This window comes from Sciurus carolinensis, chromosome 12 (assembly GCF_902686445.1).
Source record: "Sciurus carolinensis chromosome 12, mSciCar1.2, whole genome shotgun sequence".
NCBI lineage: Eukaryota > Metazoa > Chordata > Mammalia > Rodentia > Sciuridae > Sciurus > Sciurus carolinensis.
The window spans coordinates 81,248,222-81,265,142 of NC_062224.1; the positions used below are offsets into that span (position 1 = coordinate 81,248,222).

Genomic DNA, 16,921 nt, shown 5'->3' on the forward strand with positions numbered 1-16,921 from the left:
CTACCTGCCTTACAAGGCAATTTTATAAATTAAATACCACAGTGCATGTGAAATTCCCTACGGTGCCTGGCACATGGTAAATACTTAAGAAATGACAACTGTTTTGTCTACAGTCCCCACTTATCTTCAGGGCATATATTCCAAGTACCCCAGTGGATGATTGAAGCCATGGATCATACTGAACTCTCTATATAGTCATCCCTCAGTGTCCATAAGGGATTGGTTTCAGGCTCAAAACCCAAGGATGTTCAAATCCCTTATATAAAATGGTGCAGTATTTGCTCATGACCTACACGCATCCTCCCATATACTTTAAATCATCTTTAGATTACTTATAATACCTAACACAATGCAAATGCTATAGGAATATGTGATACTATATTTTTTAGGGAATAATGATAAGCAAACTGTCTGTACATGTGCAGTACAGACACAATCTTTTTTCAAGTGTTTTCAATCCACAATTGGTGGAATCCACAGATACAGAATGTTCAGAATCAGAGGACTGAGTGTGTACCATTTCTCTCCTGTACATACATCCCTACAATAAAGTTTAATGTATAAATTAGACACGACAGTAACTAAAAGAAATAGAATAATTTTAACAATATACTGTAATAAAAGTTAATTAAAACTTATGAATTGTTAATTTCTGGAATCTTCCAGAAATTTTCCAATGATGGTTGACGATGGGTCATTGAAATTGCAGAAAATGAAACTGAGGGTAAGGAGAAACAGTTGTGTTGTGATGGGAAAGGACTATCACAAACCATTCTGTAGAGTATGTCCCTCAACGGCTTTGCTTTCATGACATTTTCCCTTAACCCCCAATTGAGTTTGACCTTTCCATTGTTGAATTTCCCATTAGTAGTGCTGAGTAAGTCAAGCAGAGAAGAGACAAGAAGAAAAGAAAAGATGGATGCTGAAGATGGAGGAATAGACAGGCAAAGAGGTGACTAGTCAATGGCAACATGGTAACATAAAGCCCCCCAAAAGTTAAGACATCCTGTGACCCAAACCTTCAGAAGAATCCAAAACATTTCCTAAAAAACAAATGGAGAAGCTTTGCCCTCCGCTCTGTGGATGAACCTCGGAGAAGCCCATCTGGAAGACCCAGATCCTCAGCAGGTAAAACCAGCTTCCCCCTCACCATCCTTTGGAGGCGATGGTTCTCATTTCAGCACTGAAATCAACACAGGGGCTTCTCAACTCTCTTCCTAAAGATTCAAAGCCAAGTTGTTTAAGACAACTTCAGGAGACATGCAACTGAAAAATCTGGTAGAAGAGGGATAAAAAGGATAAAAATCTCATAGAAAATGGTGATAGTAGAAAAAAGTAAAGGCCCTCTATTCCATCACCTGTTCGCATTTACCTTTCTGTTTTCCAGAGGAAGAAGCTAAATTCCAAGAAAGGTAAGTTCTCTCCCCAAAATCACTCTGGGAATGAGAACTGAGTTATTATTTGAACACAACAAAAAAGATCTGGAAAAAATATTTAAAAGTGATCATGTATGGATTGTGGGATTATGGATGATTTCAATTTTCTTTATGTTTCTCTGTATTTTCCAAATTTTCACTATTGAGCAGTTGTTGTGTACTGAAAAAAAAGTATTTCAGGTTAATATTTGAAGTTACTAAAAGTTTATAATATTTAACATCCTAGTTATTAACTACTAAAGTCATTATTATTTAAATTTAAAATACTTCAGGTTATTATTATTATATTATATAATAATATAATATTTATTTAATAATACTTAAGGTTATATTATTTTTTAACCTTAGTCATACTTAAAGTTAAATGACATGTCAAGACATTTATTAAAAGCATATCAGGTCCCAGGCTAAGGATAGAGAGCAGAAATTAGAGGCAGTTAAAGTGCTAGCTGAAGAAACCAGGGAATCAGCCTGAGTCTGTTGTTCCTGAATTTGGGAAAACCAAGCTAAGAAGCTGGGGTACAGTTCAGGGAATGAGGTGAGAGATCAGGGGAGGAAGCAGGCCAGGTTAGAACTCTGGCTTCTGGAAGGCCAGGGAAGCTCACATTGAAGAGGGCTTGGAAAGAAAACAGTTTGGCTTCACAGATGCAAAGACAAAGACTTGATCCAGGAGCAACTTGAACTCTAACAAGACAGAATCCAAAATGGGAAGATTGCCACAGAGAGCAAGCTTCCAGGGCAAGCTATGGATCTAGGCTCTGAATCTACTTGTTCTTAACCCTTGTCATGGAAGCCCCACGCCCGTTGTGCTGGATGTGCCTGGCACGGGCATACAGGATCCAGGATGAGAAAGGAAACAGGTTACAGACGACGAGGTGTAAGTAGGGAGCTGAAGCCCCCTCACTCAGCCAAGGTCCTTTCTGTGGCATGGGTTGCAGAATCAGAGATGTAGGTGAATCAGGAAGTAGAGCCAGGAATAATTTCACAGGAGAAAGAAGGCCAAGTTCTTGCTTCCATCTTCCTTCCCAAAAGAGCAAGAAGACTGAGAAAATGAAGATTCAAACTCATCCCCAACATTATTTCTCACCATAAGCATTTTTGAACAGCAAGCAAATATTATGCAAGGAAAACTTTATTAGTAGAACTTCATGTTGACCATGCAGGATTCCAACCCTGGAAGACACACTGTAGGGGCCTGGAGTCGGGTTGCAGTGCTCAGTATTGTAGGACAGGTCTGTAATTTCACCAGAACATCTTCCATAACCCACACCAATCACTATTGGTTCAATTTTAAATATCTCACAGGGCATTGGCAGTCAGTAGATAGGTCCTTAATACATAGTGACTAATCCCTCTTGTCACTCCTAGAATTTAGAGGTCTTTGTTTACAGTATGAAAATACATCACCTGCCCTAGTCATGTTATAAATATAACCTGAGAATGTTTTTCAATCTCATGTTCAAGTACAAAAATAAATAAGTTCAATAGCAAAAATAAATAAATACATTAACAAATAAATATATGCAACAGTAGAACAGATATTACTAAAATCTTCTAAAATTCTGGTCCAGATTAAGATTAGGGACCCATAAAGATTACCACATAAGGGAATGAATAATAAATAAATAATCTACGCTGCAACCAGCACTAAATTATATGGCAAAGAGATGGTGGCTTGGGGTCATGTCTCTGTGGTCCAGAGAATCGGGACACTTGGCCAGGAGTATTCCCATCAGCAGCATCATGTCACTCCTATTCTATCTCCTCCATCCATCGCAGAAGAATGTCTAGTTCCCCCAAAGCCTTCACAACTGCTGCCTGAGGCTCGAGCTGAAAAAGAGACACACTTGGTTAGCAGCTCATAGAGAGATTTTCTCAGACTTAGTGTTCTCTCCCAATGGTAGGTCTATTGGGAATTGTAAGCAGAGCATTCTTTTCAAGACAAAGAGCTTGACAGAAGTGACAGAATCTCAAATTTCACATGGTGAAGGGAAATCATTGAGTCTACCACCCTGGCTTAACATCCCTATTTTTTACATCGGGAAACTGAGGCCCAGGGGTGCCAGAATTGGAACTCCAACCTAAGCCCCTGATTCACAGAGATCAAGATAATGAGGTTGTTTTTAGAAGTGTGTGTGTGTGTAGGGGTTGCCTACTATGCACACTTCAATTAAGTGTGCACACTTATTGAATAAATACTGATCATGCCAAGCACTGGACTGGTGGCTTACAATTCAAAGATAAGTGGCACTGTCCTTATCCACAAGGAATTCCCGGTTGAGTGAGACAGACAGAAGCAGGCAACTGAAATGCAACGTGTGAATGGATGATGGGACCCCACAGGATGACAGGGGAGGTGCCTGACCAGGAGAAGTGGACACACCTTCCTGGAGGTGCTGTCCAGGCCAAGTCTTCAAGGAGGAGTAGAATAAGTCCGTGAGGAGTAGACTCAGGCCTCCCTAGCAGATGTGTCAGGGATTGAAGGGAGAAACAGCATGGAATGAGTGTGCAATACTGTGAGCGAGCATTTTTGAAGCTATGTGCAAGTGTGGAAAACTATCACTTCTCACTTGCTCAACTGGAAGATCAGGGTTGCTATGGAGTGACTTGGTAGAATCCCTTTCCATTCCCAGAGCATCAGGCAGTGAGAATGCTTTTCTATAGGCGGAATGGATGAACCCTAGGCTAAGGTGAGGGATGGCCCATGTGACCTCAGCGGGCTATTACCCTGAGGGCTACAGGATTTCTACCAGCATGAACATCCATCCCACCCACCTGTGATCTCAGTTCCAACAGCACACTCATCCCAACCATCGCCAAACTGCATACCTCTTGGAAGTGACTCAGAATCTGGTTATATTTCTCCGTTGCTTCCTCCCCACAATGGCATGTCATATGGGCATGCTGAAAAGGACCCAAAGAATGATTTTACTTAAAATTTGGATTTGCTGTCCTTACCATTTGCTGTTTCACCCACAATGTTCTAAATACTCATTCCTGTAGAAAAAGTCTTTCAGACCTCGTTATTTAGGATCATTAAACTAATCATCAACTAGAAGAGGAAGTCAGCTTTTTAGTTTCAAGTACGAAGCTCGTTGTTTTTTTAAGAATGAGGCAGTGTTGGAGGAGTGTGTGATTTCTGGGCCCCCAGATGCCCCCCCCCCACCAGCTCTTGTTTAGGACCTCCAACCCAGAGCAAATTCAATCCTTCATTGGAAGGGAAAACTGGATTACAAGGTCCTCCTATTCACCAGGTCACAGGATGCACTAAGACACCCTAGACACCTCACCTCTTGAAAACGTGTAATATTGTGGCTAATAGGTAATTATCATGAATATCAAACACCTAGCATTTTTTAGTTCTATAAACTTTGAAAATTACATTTTGCCTAGAGTATATACTCAAAAATCAATAAAACTGAGTTTTTATAACAAGTCACATAGATGAGCAAAGATTATTAGAACTTTTGGACTCGGTTTCTCTATCCACTAAATGGGAGAAGGGAAGAGAACTCGACTGCTAAATCATTGAAACTATGGGCTCAAGATGGATCCTGTCACCCAAAACCCTCACTCACACAGAGCCGGAGGCCCTTCTTGATGGTAAGAAAGGAATTGGCGAGACTGCTGATCTTCCGGAGGGTATGATGGTCAGAAGTCTGGTAGTTTTTGAAAACCCTGTCCAGGTAGAGTCTCAGTAAATGGCGGAGAAGGCAGCACCGAGCTGAAGGCTACAAAGAAGACAAAAGTGTTGGTGGGAGGGCGAGGGGCAGGCAAGACCAGGGCGATGGAAATGCTGTGGCTTCAGTTTTCCTCCCAGAGCCCATCCGGGCTAAGCACATACCTTTGTGTTTTGCAAAGACTCGGTCCTCCTTAAGATTCTGATGTCAATGTTCTCATCTTTGGCTTGCTGAATAGAAAAGCAAGGCAAGAAAGGACAGGTCAGCGGCTGCTGCCATGTTCTTAAACATCACAACCTCCTCTTGCCAGGGCCTGGTGGGAGGAATCCTTCTCCAAAGCATTTTAAAATTCTGAACTATTGACATTTCTTGGGATGCAGCATCCTGGTAAGGTGACCCCAGTCTGCCTCTTTTCTTGGTGATCACACAGCCAGGGCTTCCAGGGAAGACAGACAAGGAACAAAGAGAACAGGCAGAAGGGTGGATGCCACCCTCACATACCACACTGTCCCGAATCTCGGAGAATCCCTTTTGTATTTCCGGGAGGTTTGTGGCGATCACACAGCTTCCGAAGTGGAGAGCCTTGAGCCCAGTCGAAGTCGTCCAGAGGAGACAAAACACAGCGGAGAGAAGACCCAAGCCAAGACCAGAGCCTTTCATCTTATGCCTGGAATTTGGAGACCACGGAAGCTGGGAATTCAAAGGAAAGGAGTGAGACTTACTCATTTCCCATCACATCCTTCAGAAACCAACCCAGTCACCAGGCACTCCCCAAGGTGTCCACTGGGGGGCGGAGAAACCGAACAGCCTCCTCTGGCTCCAACAGTGCCGCTCGTTCACACCACTCACTGAGAAAAGCTGCTGAGCCTCCCGCAGAGAGAAGCCTCAGGCACCTGCTCCAATCTGAGCGTGGTATGGTCCCCCAGGTCCCAGGTCCTTTATCCTGCCCCTATCCCAGCTCCGCCGTCATTGCCGAGCAGGGAAACCTGGAGCAGCAGGTGCTCACAGTGAGTAAGCAGGATGACATTTCAGGGGTAGTGTCAAAACTTGTTTGGGGGAATTGACATAGGTAGATTTCCCTTCCAGGATGCACGTGGAGCTCCCCCATCTGGTCCCCTTGGATCCTGGGGGGGGGGGGGGAACTGGGGGAAAACACAGTCTCACAGAAGTCATGATTATGTCACCAAATCCTTGGGGGGAAATGGTCTGGAGTTTATGGCCACCGACAGGGCGGAAGAGCTTTGCTCTGTCTGGCATTTGTCTGGGATCAAAGTGGTTATGGAAGAATAAGATTCATTTCGCCCCAAAGGCAAATAGAAAGTCAATGATTTCATAATAGTACCACTGCCAGAGAAAGGAAAGATGTGGCGGGTGATTGGCGGAATTCCGCCTCACTCATCTTGCTGGGAGGAACCTGGGGCTCCACAACACCCCCTGCAGGAGGGCTGTAGTCAGACTCTCCTGGGGTGGGCCCACTAGCATCTCAGAAGAGGACAAATGAAGTGATCCCCAAAGAAGGAGAAGAAAGGCAGGGAGGGAACTGGTGTGTCCCTGGGATGAGGCTGCTCAATAGGAGAGAGTTTATGGTGTCTGCTGGCTTGCCATTAGAGTAAGACAAGCCGGGGTGCAGGGGACGAATTTAAGGAGATGCCCAAAAACTTAGCCATCAAGATAAAGAATATAGCTGGGCATGGTGAGAGACCCTATGTCAAAATAAAAAGGGCTGTGGATGTAGCTCAGTATAGAGTGACTGTAGGTTCCATCTTCAGTACCCGCCACACACGCACAAAAGATATTTTCATGCAATATCAAAATGAATTTAAAAGAGCTGCAATGAAAAAAAAAAATACGAAAATCTTAAAAACAGAATCCGACAGTGCCATGCTGAGCCACTGAAACAAAAGGAAAAATATGCCCACTTATACTTATGCTTTCACATATTTCTACAGTTAACTTTTTTTCTCAAAAACATGACCACATGTACAACTAATTAGAGCAAATAAATTTTTTTAAATAAAACATTATGCTTAAAAAAATAACCAAAATATGCTTGATGATTTCTTTGTCCCTTCACACCAGAGAAGGAAAATTATAAGAAATTTTGGGGCATAAATAAAATTTTTAATTTAAAATATTGTGAGTTATAATAAATCTACTAATTAATTTTTTTAATATTTTTCAACTACTTTTAATATTTTGGGAAGATCACATACATAAAATATAAAAACATGCATACACATGCATATACATGTGTTTTTCCTTTCACCTTGATTCCCTGGCTTGGCACAATGCTGATAATCATTAGTACTTACTGAAATTCCCCTGTGCTCCAGGTAATATGCTAGACTTTTGTTTTACATTCACAACCACCTGAGACACTGCCTAATGTAGGAAAGGCAATAAACAAGAGAAACCCAAAAATATCAGAGGGAACAATGGTTTTGTAAACAAGAGAACTGTGTAATAAATCCCTGCTGTACAAGTTCCCAATCCAGGTAGGTGGTCCCAGTTTGCCCAGAGCTGTGGGGGTTTCTGAAGTACAGGAATCTTAGAAATGGAAAATCACAGGTAAACCAGAATGAGTTGACTACCCTGTAACTATGTGACCTCCGACAAGTCAACTCATCTCTTTTGAGTTTCATTTTCTTAACCCAAAAATGATGATAATAAAACTTACCCTAGAAACTTATTTTGACATTTCAATAATCTGTGGTTTACATACCTTGCTCACTATAAGTGATCAATTCATTTTAAGTAGAGATTGATGTTAGTTGCCTTAAACTTAGAATATATGCAAAACTACCACAAATTCAACGACTGAGTCAGCATTTATTGAGCACTCACTATCCTGAATGTCGTGCTAGATACTGAGTACAAAGATAAACATGGCAGTTCCTTGTCCTCCAAAAGATTACATCCTCATGGAAAAGGTTCCTTTGGACATGGTCTTCAACATACCTTGGTGAATGACTGGGAGGACTGTGCTGATCCCCCGACCAAGCAGAGAGGTGTCTTATCCAAGAAGCAGAAGGGCTGCTGTTTCTGGTCTCCTAGGAGTCTGTCCCAAGAGGAGTGGCTCCAATCATTATATACATGTCACATAAAGGAAGTGAGCTCGCCCAGGTGAGGGTTGGAACTCCCTCGGAATTTCTCTTCTGGCTTCCACTTCCTCAAAGGCTAACAGCATATAATGGCACCCTGAATCACCCCAATACCTTCTCTCTCCAGAAAGCACTGCCTGAAGGGCTTACTGGCTACAGATGTGGATAAAGGATATGCCTCATCTGGTCTCGGTTTCCTGCTTTGTAAAACAGTAGTCAGAACAGAGAAGATCTGGATTACAAAACTGGAAGAAAATTTCAGGGAGTGCCTTTGCCCTTTCCTCTAAATCCAGTTCTCCTTAACCAAATTTCTCTCCAACTCCAGATAGTGTGGGCTCACTCCTGTTGCTTCTCTTTGCTTTTGCTCTTTCTACCATTGCTTTCCAAAATGGCCACACTTCCTTTTCTCGATTCGTCATTACAGAGGAGACCCCTTTATTCCTGAACTACTCTGGCCTACACCAACCACTCCCTTCTCTGACCTCCAACAGCAAATTTTCCATTGGCACATGAGAGCATCTGTTTCGTGGGCTTTAGTATTTTCTCCCCAATGGCACTGGAAGATTTTCTTAGGGACCAACCTTGTAGGACCACACTTCCAGGCAAGGTTAAATTCAAAGCACTTGAGACAAATTACAGACAATTCTTTTAAAAAGATAAAAGATGGTAGAGACTATAATATATTACTTTTTAACTTTTTCCCTATTCAGTACCTGAAACTCTGAGGTCTTATATTTGAGCCCAGGAATTCCACAATAGACAGGCTGACTTTGGCACATCCTTTCTGGATTTCAGTCCATGAATCTGTAATATGAGAACAACAGAGTAGATAATGCACAATTTCAATTTTGACATTCAATGATTTATTGCTCTTCCACCTTTGGGATCATAAAGCACTTTTTAACATCTCTCAATATCTTCCAAAAGTTCCCTGACAGTGAAGAATATGCTTCATAAATATGACAAATATGTATGGATAACTAATCTAAATATCTCTTAAACTATTTAAACTCATGTCTGTTTTTCCATAATGATTCTAGGTAAGCAATCCTCATGATAACCAGTAAGTGCTATTAAAGTAAAATTGGGGAATGTGGTCTGATAAGAATACTTGAAATCAAGATTTTCAGTAAGGGGCTGGGGAGATAGCTCAGTTGGTAGAGTGCTTGCCTTGTAAGCACAAGGGCCCTGGGTTTGATCCCCACCACCCAAAAAAAAAAAAAAAAAACATTTTCAGTAAATCCAAGTTTGTATAGGCTGTATACCAGTCAATTCTTTTTCATTAACCAGGAAAAACATAATTGCTTTGGGGTTTATTTTTGCTTTTATTTGGTACTGGGCATTGAACCCAGGGACACTTTACCACTGAGCTATATCCCCAGCCCTCTTTATTTTTAAATTTGAGACAGGATTTCATTAAATTGCTGAGATGACCCTTAAACTGTGATCCTTTTGCCTCAGCCTCTGGGATTACAGACATGTACCACCATGCCCACCCACAGCTGCTTTGTTTTAGGTTACCTCTAAAGGTCAATTAAACTCTGTAAATGATACCCAATCCTAATTTTACTTTAATAATCTAGTATCCTCCTTTCATGTTCTTGAGCTAGGGATGTGGCTTAGCGGTAGAGTGCTTCCCTAGCATTCTTGCAGCCCTGAGTTCCATCCCCAGCACCCCCCCAAACACACACACACAGAATACTATATTCTTTCAAATTCCTCTGTCTAGATCCCACATCCCACTGTATAAATGCTAATCCAACTCATCTCCTCTGCAAAACATTCCCTGCCTCACCCTAAATTCACCCTTCACTCCCTTTTATAAGGCATAATGGATCATTCCCACTTTTTCACCCCAACTTTATCTTACATATAGCTTTTTTAATTTATGAAAGTCAATTACAACTTTTTGGTCACATGTCTGTGCTTCCTGCTGACCTGTGAATTCCTTGCTTATTTTGCTCTATCGACGATGACCATTGAATTGCTTCCTCTTTATGCTATGTCCCAAAGCATGAGCTTCATGATTTAATTTAGGGGACCATAAGCATCTTCTTCAGTAAGATCTAGATCTCTGGATTCTCTGGGTAAGGAATTTAATCATAATGTCAAGAATGCCCCTATCTGATGATAATATCCCCTCTGAATTGTTAGAGCTAAAAGTGACTTTCCGTACTTTTAGTTCAATTCCCTTACTTTGTAAATGGGGAAGCTAAAGTTCAAAGAGGTGAAGTAACTTGCCCTAGGTCACTTGGCTGGTACAAGGCAGACCTGTTAGCTGAACTCCTTAACAGTTCATTCAACCACATGACACTCTTAACCCATTTTGATCTCCTCTCCTATAGGAAATAGCTTCCCTTGAATATGAGACAGGGAGAGAAGTATTTCCTACCTCACAGTTCTGGAAGAAGAGGTGAGTTTTCAATGGAAAGTATGTAGATGGTGTTGATACTGCCAGTGCATGGGACCAAGAGCCAAGAAGCACAACTCCTTCTCTCCTCCTTTTCTTCCTCCTCCTCTTCTCCCTTTTCCTCCTCCTCCTTCTTTTGCTATTTTTCTTCTTAGGAGGAAAATTTTATTTTGTTTCAGGTTCAGAGGTTCAGTCCATGGTTGGCCAACTCCATAGTTCGGGTCCCAATGTGTGGCAGGACACCATGGCAGACATGCGTGGAGGAAGGAAGTGGCTCAGGACATGGCAACCAAGAAGCGGAGAGCCAGGAGACCCAATTCTAATACTCACTTCCCCACCAACTTGACCTTGAATGACACAGACTAGTCCTTAAACTTTTCAGGCATTTAATATTTCATAAAAAAAAATGCCTGTCTGGCTCACCAAATTGGCAGGAGAAATATTTATACAAAATGATTTTCATCACCCCTGTGTCAGATAGAAGGGATTTTTAATGACATATTCAACATTTACCAAGTGCCTAGTATGTGCAAGAAACTGTGCTAAATGTTGTAAAAATTGCCCACGTGTCCAGACAGGTCTCTGGCCCTTAGTTGCTTATGGTCTTTTGGGGGAGATTAGGGGTGTGCCTGCAGAACCACCAAGAAAGTCACTACTATCCATTGTGCAGAAAGAAAGTGCCAAGGAGCACAGAAGAGGGACCTATCAGCTGAGCCTTGCATGATGGGTAGAATTGAAATGGGCAAAGATGCTGGGGGAGGGTGGAGAGGAAAAAAGGTGGAGTGTGTGAGCATTCAGGATGGAAATGACTTAAGACTGCAAAGTTCACTGTGTCCTTAGGACTGACAAATGGATTTGCTTGGCTGGAGTTGGGTGATCAAGTTAGAAATATGACTATCTCACCAATGACCAAGAATATCATTCCAATGAATATAAACTGAGATTAGGAAGTCTACAAATCTAAATTCTGGCTCTAGACTTACTTTCACCCCACCAGGTAGTCTTGAGAAATTTACTTGCCTTCCTCACCTATAAATTATAGGGAAAAAATGATTATTTTTTAAGTCCCTTTTCAATTTGGCCTTAGTGATTCTGTCATTTTTTGTTTCTTCCCTGAGGCAATAGGGAGCCACGGAAGGGTCTTACAGTGAGGGAGACATAATAAAATCTTTGTACTAACCACAGGCTCTTCAAAGACAACAAGAGCCTGGCATACTCTTAGTTCTCAAGTGGAACAGATGGAGGATGTAGGCATGGTAGAGAAGCCGGGGGTACACTTCATGTGCACACCAAGTCAACTTGAGAAAGAGGGGTTTCAAAACTGGGTGTCAGTATCTCATCAGTGGCAGGATCATTGTAAAGATAAGCAGGACAGAAGGAAGAGAAGGAGAGCCTCTTCTTACAAAACATCCTCCTAACCAAGCCTTTTTTGGGCAGGAAATAATTTTCTAGACACAAAGAAGAAAACTCAGCCACTCCTTTTTCCCACAGCACGTCCTGCGTATGAAGTCCAGGGTTTTCCATAGCTGGGACGTCACAGCTGCTAATGTCTGGGCTTCCTGCCCAGTTGCATCACCGGGCCTTGGGATTCTGCTGGAGCAAGAGCTTTGGCTCATGGGCAGGCAGGTAGAAGAAGCCTTAGCCATGCCCAAGTCAGCAGTGCTGGGAATTTTGCCCACAGCCCCTGCAGGAGGCAGACAGTGTGGGGGGAGTGGAGCCACTGACTACCAGGAGTGAACGCTTTCAGTTCCCTGTCCTGGAAGTTGCCAGCATGGGTGACGTCATTTCCCTTTCCTGTGCTTTTCTACCATGCTCTGCTTTAACCGGCTCAACTTGCTGCTGTTCTATCTACTGAGAAGTCCTCTGACACAGTTAAGTCCCCAGAGTTAGCAAACTCCCCTCAACCGGCTCCCTGCACAGTGGGAGCCCTGGGAAGAGACTCAAAGGAGTCAGGAACAAAAAGCTAGGTAAGACCTTGGATTCAGTTTCCTCAACTAGAATAAGATTTACTCAATTCTTTTCCTTCTACTTTTGCAAACAAACATGGAGAATCTCTTATGTGCAGACACCAAGCTGGATCGACCCGAAGTGGTAAAAACATGATCTCTTGGGACTTTGCAATAGGATCTCAGAACATCATGAAGAAGATAGAGTCTCTGATGCCAGAATTCTTAACCTGGGAGGAGGAAGTGGGAAGAAACATTTCTTTTCACAAATATCTAGCAAAAATTCAACATTTTATTGAAATACAAACCACAGTCACATTAACCATATAAATGACTTTGTGACTGATGGAAATCACAAATATTTTTGTATCCCATGGTTGTTTTTCAGACATCTTAAAATATAATTTATACTCTTCACTACTTAGAAATGCTGCTAGATCATGTTAACTAATAAAGAAACATATTTATACATAGTCTACCTGTATTTCCATATTTTCATAGCTATATTTTAATATGTTGGTTTCTTTTTTTTCTTTTTTTTCTTTTTTAATATGTTGGTTTCATAATCCTTTCTCTTTTATGCATTTATAAAAATTAATCTGCCAGGCAAGATGATGCATGCTTGTAATCCTAGAGAGACAGGAGACTGAGGTAGGAGGATTTCAAGTTCAAGGCCAGCCTTAGCAATTTAGTGAGGCCCTGTCTCAAAATAAAAAATAAAAATGGCAGAGGATATATCTTGGTGGTTCAGTGACCCTGGGTTCAATCCCCAGTACCAAAAACGAAAATAAAAATTATTCTAAGCAGAGTTCCTAAATTTCACTGGTGTGCCAAAGAAGTCCATGATACACAAAATTTAAGAACCCTTGCTGTGATGACAGAGGAAAGACCCATGGTCTGCTGACCATACCTCCCCAAGTGTGACACAGAGTTTGAGAAGAAAGAAGGTATTTATGGAGAAGATGGTAGAGATTGTCATCAGGACATTCCTAGAAAAATTCAGAGTCTGTGTTCTGGCTTTTGAGTGGGGAGAGGGAGTTGAAGTTGCACCTGAGGGACAAAGATGACTGCTGAGAAGGTTTCTTGGAGAAAGTCTGGGTTGAGTAAGACCTTGAAGGACTCAGGGCTCTGTGAGCTTCAAGGATGGAGAGACTGTGACAGAGTCAGAAGGACTCTTACTCCTACAGTAAGGAAAGCTGGAGCAAAACTCCTAAAGCAGAGAGTATTTCTGTAGCCGTACATGAGGGACACTGCCCCTGTTGGTACTGGGTGAGGTTCAGGTCAGGGATTGAAGGAGGCTGAGAGGGGCCCAATTGCAATCAACTGTGAACATCAGAATTGCAATGACATTTTCCATTCCTAAGAATTCATGACAGGCAGAGGATATCTGTTTCTTGGTGAGGCAGTTTTTGCTGCTTATCGATCCCCTGCTGTTTACCCCATTTGTCTGCTGTGATCACCTGCAGTCTGCCAGCATATTGACGCCTTTTTTGAGTGCAGATTGCTCACTGTCAGGCATCTATCATCCGCCATTTACTGCCTCTTGCCTGTCCATCACCTGCCTTACACCTATCCATCACCCAACGCACGAAGTTCACCTCCTGATCGTCCGACAACAGTCAGCAAACTGATCGCCAACCGCCAGTGGAGCACCAGCTGCCTGCTGTTGCCTGGAAGTTTACAGTTACAGTACCTGCAGGTTTGATTACACGTGGCTGCTGCCATTTTGAGACAACAGCCAGGCCCCATAGGACCCCTGGCTGGACTGACTGAGCCCTGTCTCCAGGATCCCTCAGCCCGACTGATCACTCCCTGCCTCTGGGACCCTCACATCGACTGACTGCTCCCTGCCGCCAGGACCCCCAGACCAACTGACCGTGCCCTATCACTGGAACCCCAGACCGACTGATTGCACCCGGCCTCCAGGATCCCACAACCACACCAAACACACTGGACCTCCAGGACCCCTGCCCGACCAACCGCATCCCGCCTCCAGGACCTCCAGCTGACCACGTCCACACCCTGAGCTGAGCTCCCCATTTGCCAACACATTTGGAAGCCAGAGCGGCCATCTTGGATAATCCTGTAAACCGTAGCTCCGATCTTTAGGTGGGGCAAAACCCATCTTGAGACGTCTGCTGGAGGCTTGAAGCTCATTGTCAGGTACCTCTCATGCATCAGGCTACTGAACACTGGGACGTTTTATTACTATATGACTGACATACTGTAGATTTTCTTTTTTCTCCTTATTGAAAACTTTTAAGTTTTTATTTCTTTACCTTTCTTGCTCTTTTCCTTTTGTTTACCTGTTCCCTCAGAGTCTCTTTCTCCCTTTTCTGCATGCTAACATCCACTTTCTTTGGATTACACTCCCACCCTTTCTATTATCTAGAACTTCTGTATATTCTTTTCTTATCCCAATAACAGCCACATTCTACATCCCTCTGCATCCTCTTTGTCCTGCATTAGAAACTGCAGACCTTATTGCAAATCCGTTTGTTTGACTGAAGATAATATTGGAACTCATTCTGTTTATAATAACAATTTTGTTATTGTCCTCATAGGGGCTAATTGGTTTAGGATTGCATAGTGTCTGAACTGGGCACTGCTAATATTGGTCTCCCCTTAAAGAAAGGGTTTTGGAAACCTATAGGGCCACTATAAGCCTATAGGGGGAAATCTGCAATACCCCAGATCTGCACTGCTAGAGGGGAAGATACATGAACAACATGAAAAAACAAGGGAAGAAAATGATCCAAACAAATCTAGATTCTGTATTACTAGAATCCAATGACAGTATGTTAGAAGAAATGTCAGAAAAGGACTTCAGATTATACATGATTAAGATGATTTGTGAAGCAAAGGATAAGAGAGCAAATACAGGCAATGAATGATAATACCAATAAGCTGAAAGAACAACTGCAGGAAGCAAAAGATCATTTCAACAAAGAGACAGAGATTCTCAAAAAAAAAAAAAAAAAAAAAACAGAAATCCTTGAAATGAAGGAAATGATAAACCAAATAAAAAACTCAATGAAAAGCATCACCAAAAGACTAGACCACTTGGAAGACAGAACCTCAGACAATGAAGATAAAATATTTAATCTTGAAAATAAAGTTACCCAAACAGAGAAGATGGTAAGAAATCATGCATAGAATCTCCAAGAACTATGGGACATCATGAAAAGAACAAATTTAAGAATTATTGGGATTGAGGAAGGCACAGAGATACAAACCAAAGGAATGAACAATCTATTCAATGAAATAATATCAGAAAATTTCCCAAACCTGAAGAATGAAATGGAAAATCAAATACAAGAGGCTTACAGAACACCAAATGCACGAAATCACAACAGATCCACACCAAGGCACATTATAATGAAAATGCCTAACATTCAAAATAAAGATAGGATTTTGAAGGCCACAAGAGAAAATATCAGATTACATATAGGGGGAAACCAATACGGATAGCAGCCGACTTCTCAACCCAGACTCCAAAAGCTAGAAGGGCCTGGAACAACATATTTCAAGCTCTGAAAGAACATGGTTGCCAACCAAGAATCCTATACCCAGCAAAACTAACCTTCAGATTTGAAGATGAAATAAAATCCTTCCATGATAAACAAAAGTTAAAAGAATTTACAAATAGAAAGCCTGCACTACAGAATGTTCTCAACAAAATATTCCATGAGGAGGAAATGAAAAACAACAATGGAGGTCAGCAAAGGGAGGAACTACCTTAGAGAAAAACCACTCAAAGGAGAAACCAAGCCAACTTCAAAACCAAAAATAAGCCAAATGACTGGGAATACAAATCATATCTCAATAATAACCCTGAACGTTAATGGCCTAAACTCATCAATCAAAAGACATAGACTGGCAGAATGGATTCAAAAGAAAGACCCAACAATATGCTGCCTGCAAGAGACTCATCTCATAGAAAGACATCCACAGACTAAAGGTGAAAGGATGGGAAAAAACCTACCACGCACATGAACTCAGTAAAAAAGCGGGAGTTTCCATCCTTATATCAGATAAAGTGGACTTCAAGCCAAAGGTAGTCAGAAGGGATAAAGAAGGACATTTCATACTGCTTAAGGGAACCATAAATCAGGAAGACATAAGGATACTAAATACCCAAACAATGGTGCATCCCTGTACATCAGACAAATTCTTCTCAATTTCAGGAATCACATAGACTACAACACAATAATTCTGGGTGACTTTAATGCACCACTGTCACCACTAGATAGATCTTCCAAACAAAAACCAACCAAAGAAACCATAGAACTCAATAACACAATCAATAACCTAGACTTAATAGACATATATAGAATATTCCATCCAT

General features: G+C 41.9%; 1 protein-coding gene across 1 annotated transcript; it reads right to left on the reverse strand.

Annotated features, from left to right (window-relative positions):
- Positions 1-2,580: 2,580 nt before the first annotated feature.
- Positions 2,581-8,161, reverse strand: Il20 (interleukin 20). Its single transcript, XM_047521435.1, has 6 exons — positions 8,075-8,161; positions 5,618-5,806; positions 5,281-5,346; positions 5,015-5,167; positions 4,266-4,340; positions 2,581-3,266 (listed from the first exon to the last, which is right to left on the reverse strand). The coding sequence occupies exons 2-6, from the start codon at positions 5,774-5,776 to the stop codon at positions 3,189-3,191; spliced, it is 531 nt and encodes a 176-aa protein (XP_047377391.1). The 5' UTR covers positions 5,777-5,806; positions 8,075-8,161; the 3' UTR covers positions 2,581-3,188.
- Positions 8,162-16,921: the final 8,760 nt, after the last annotated feature.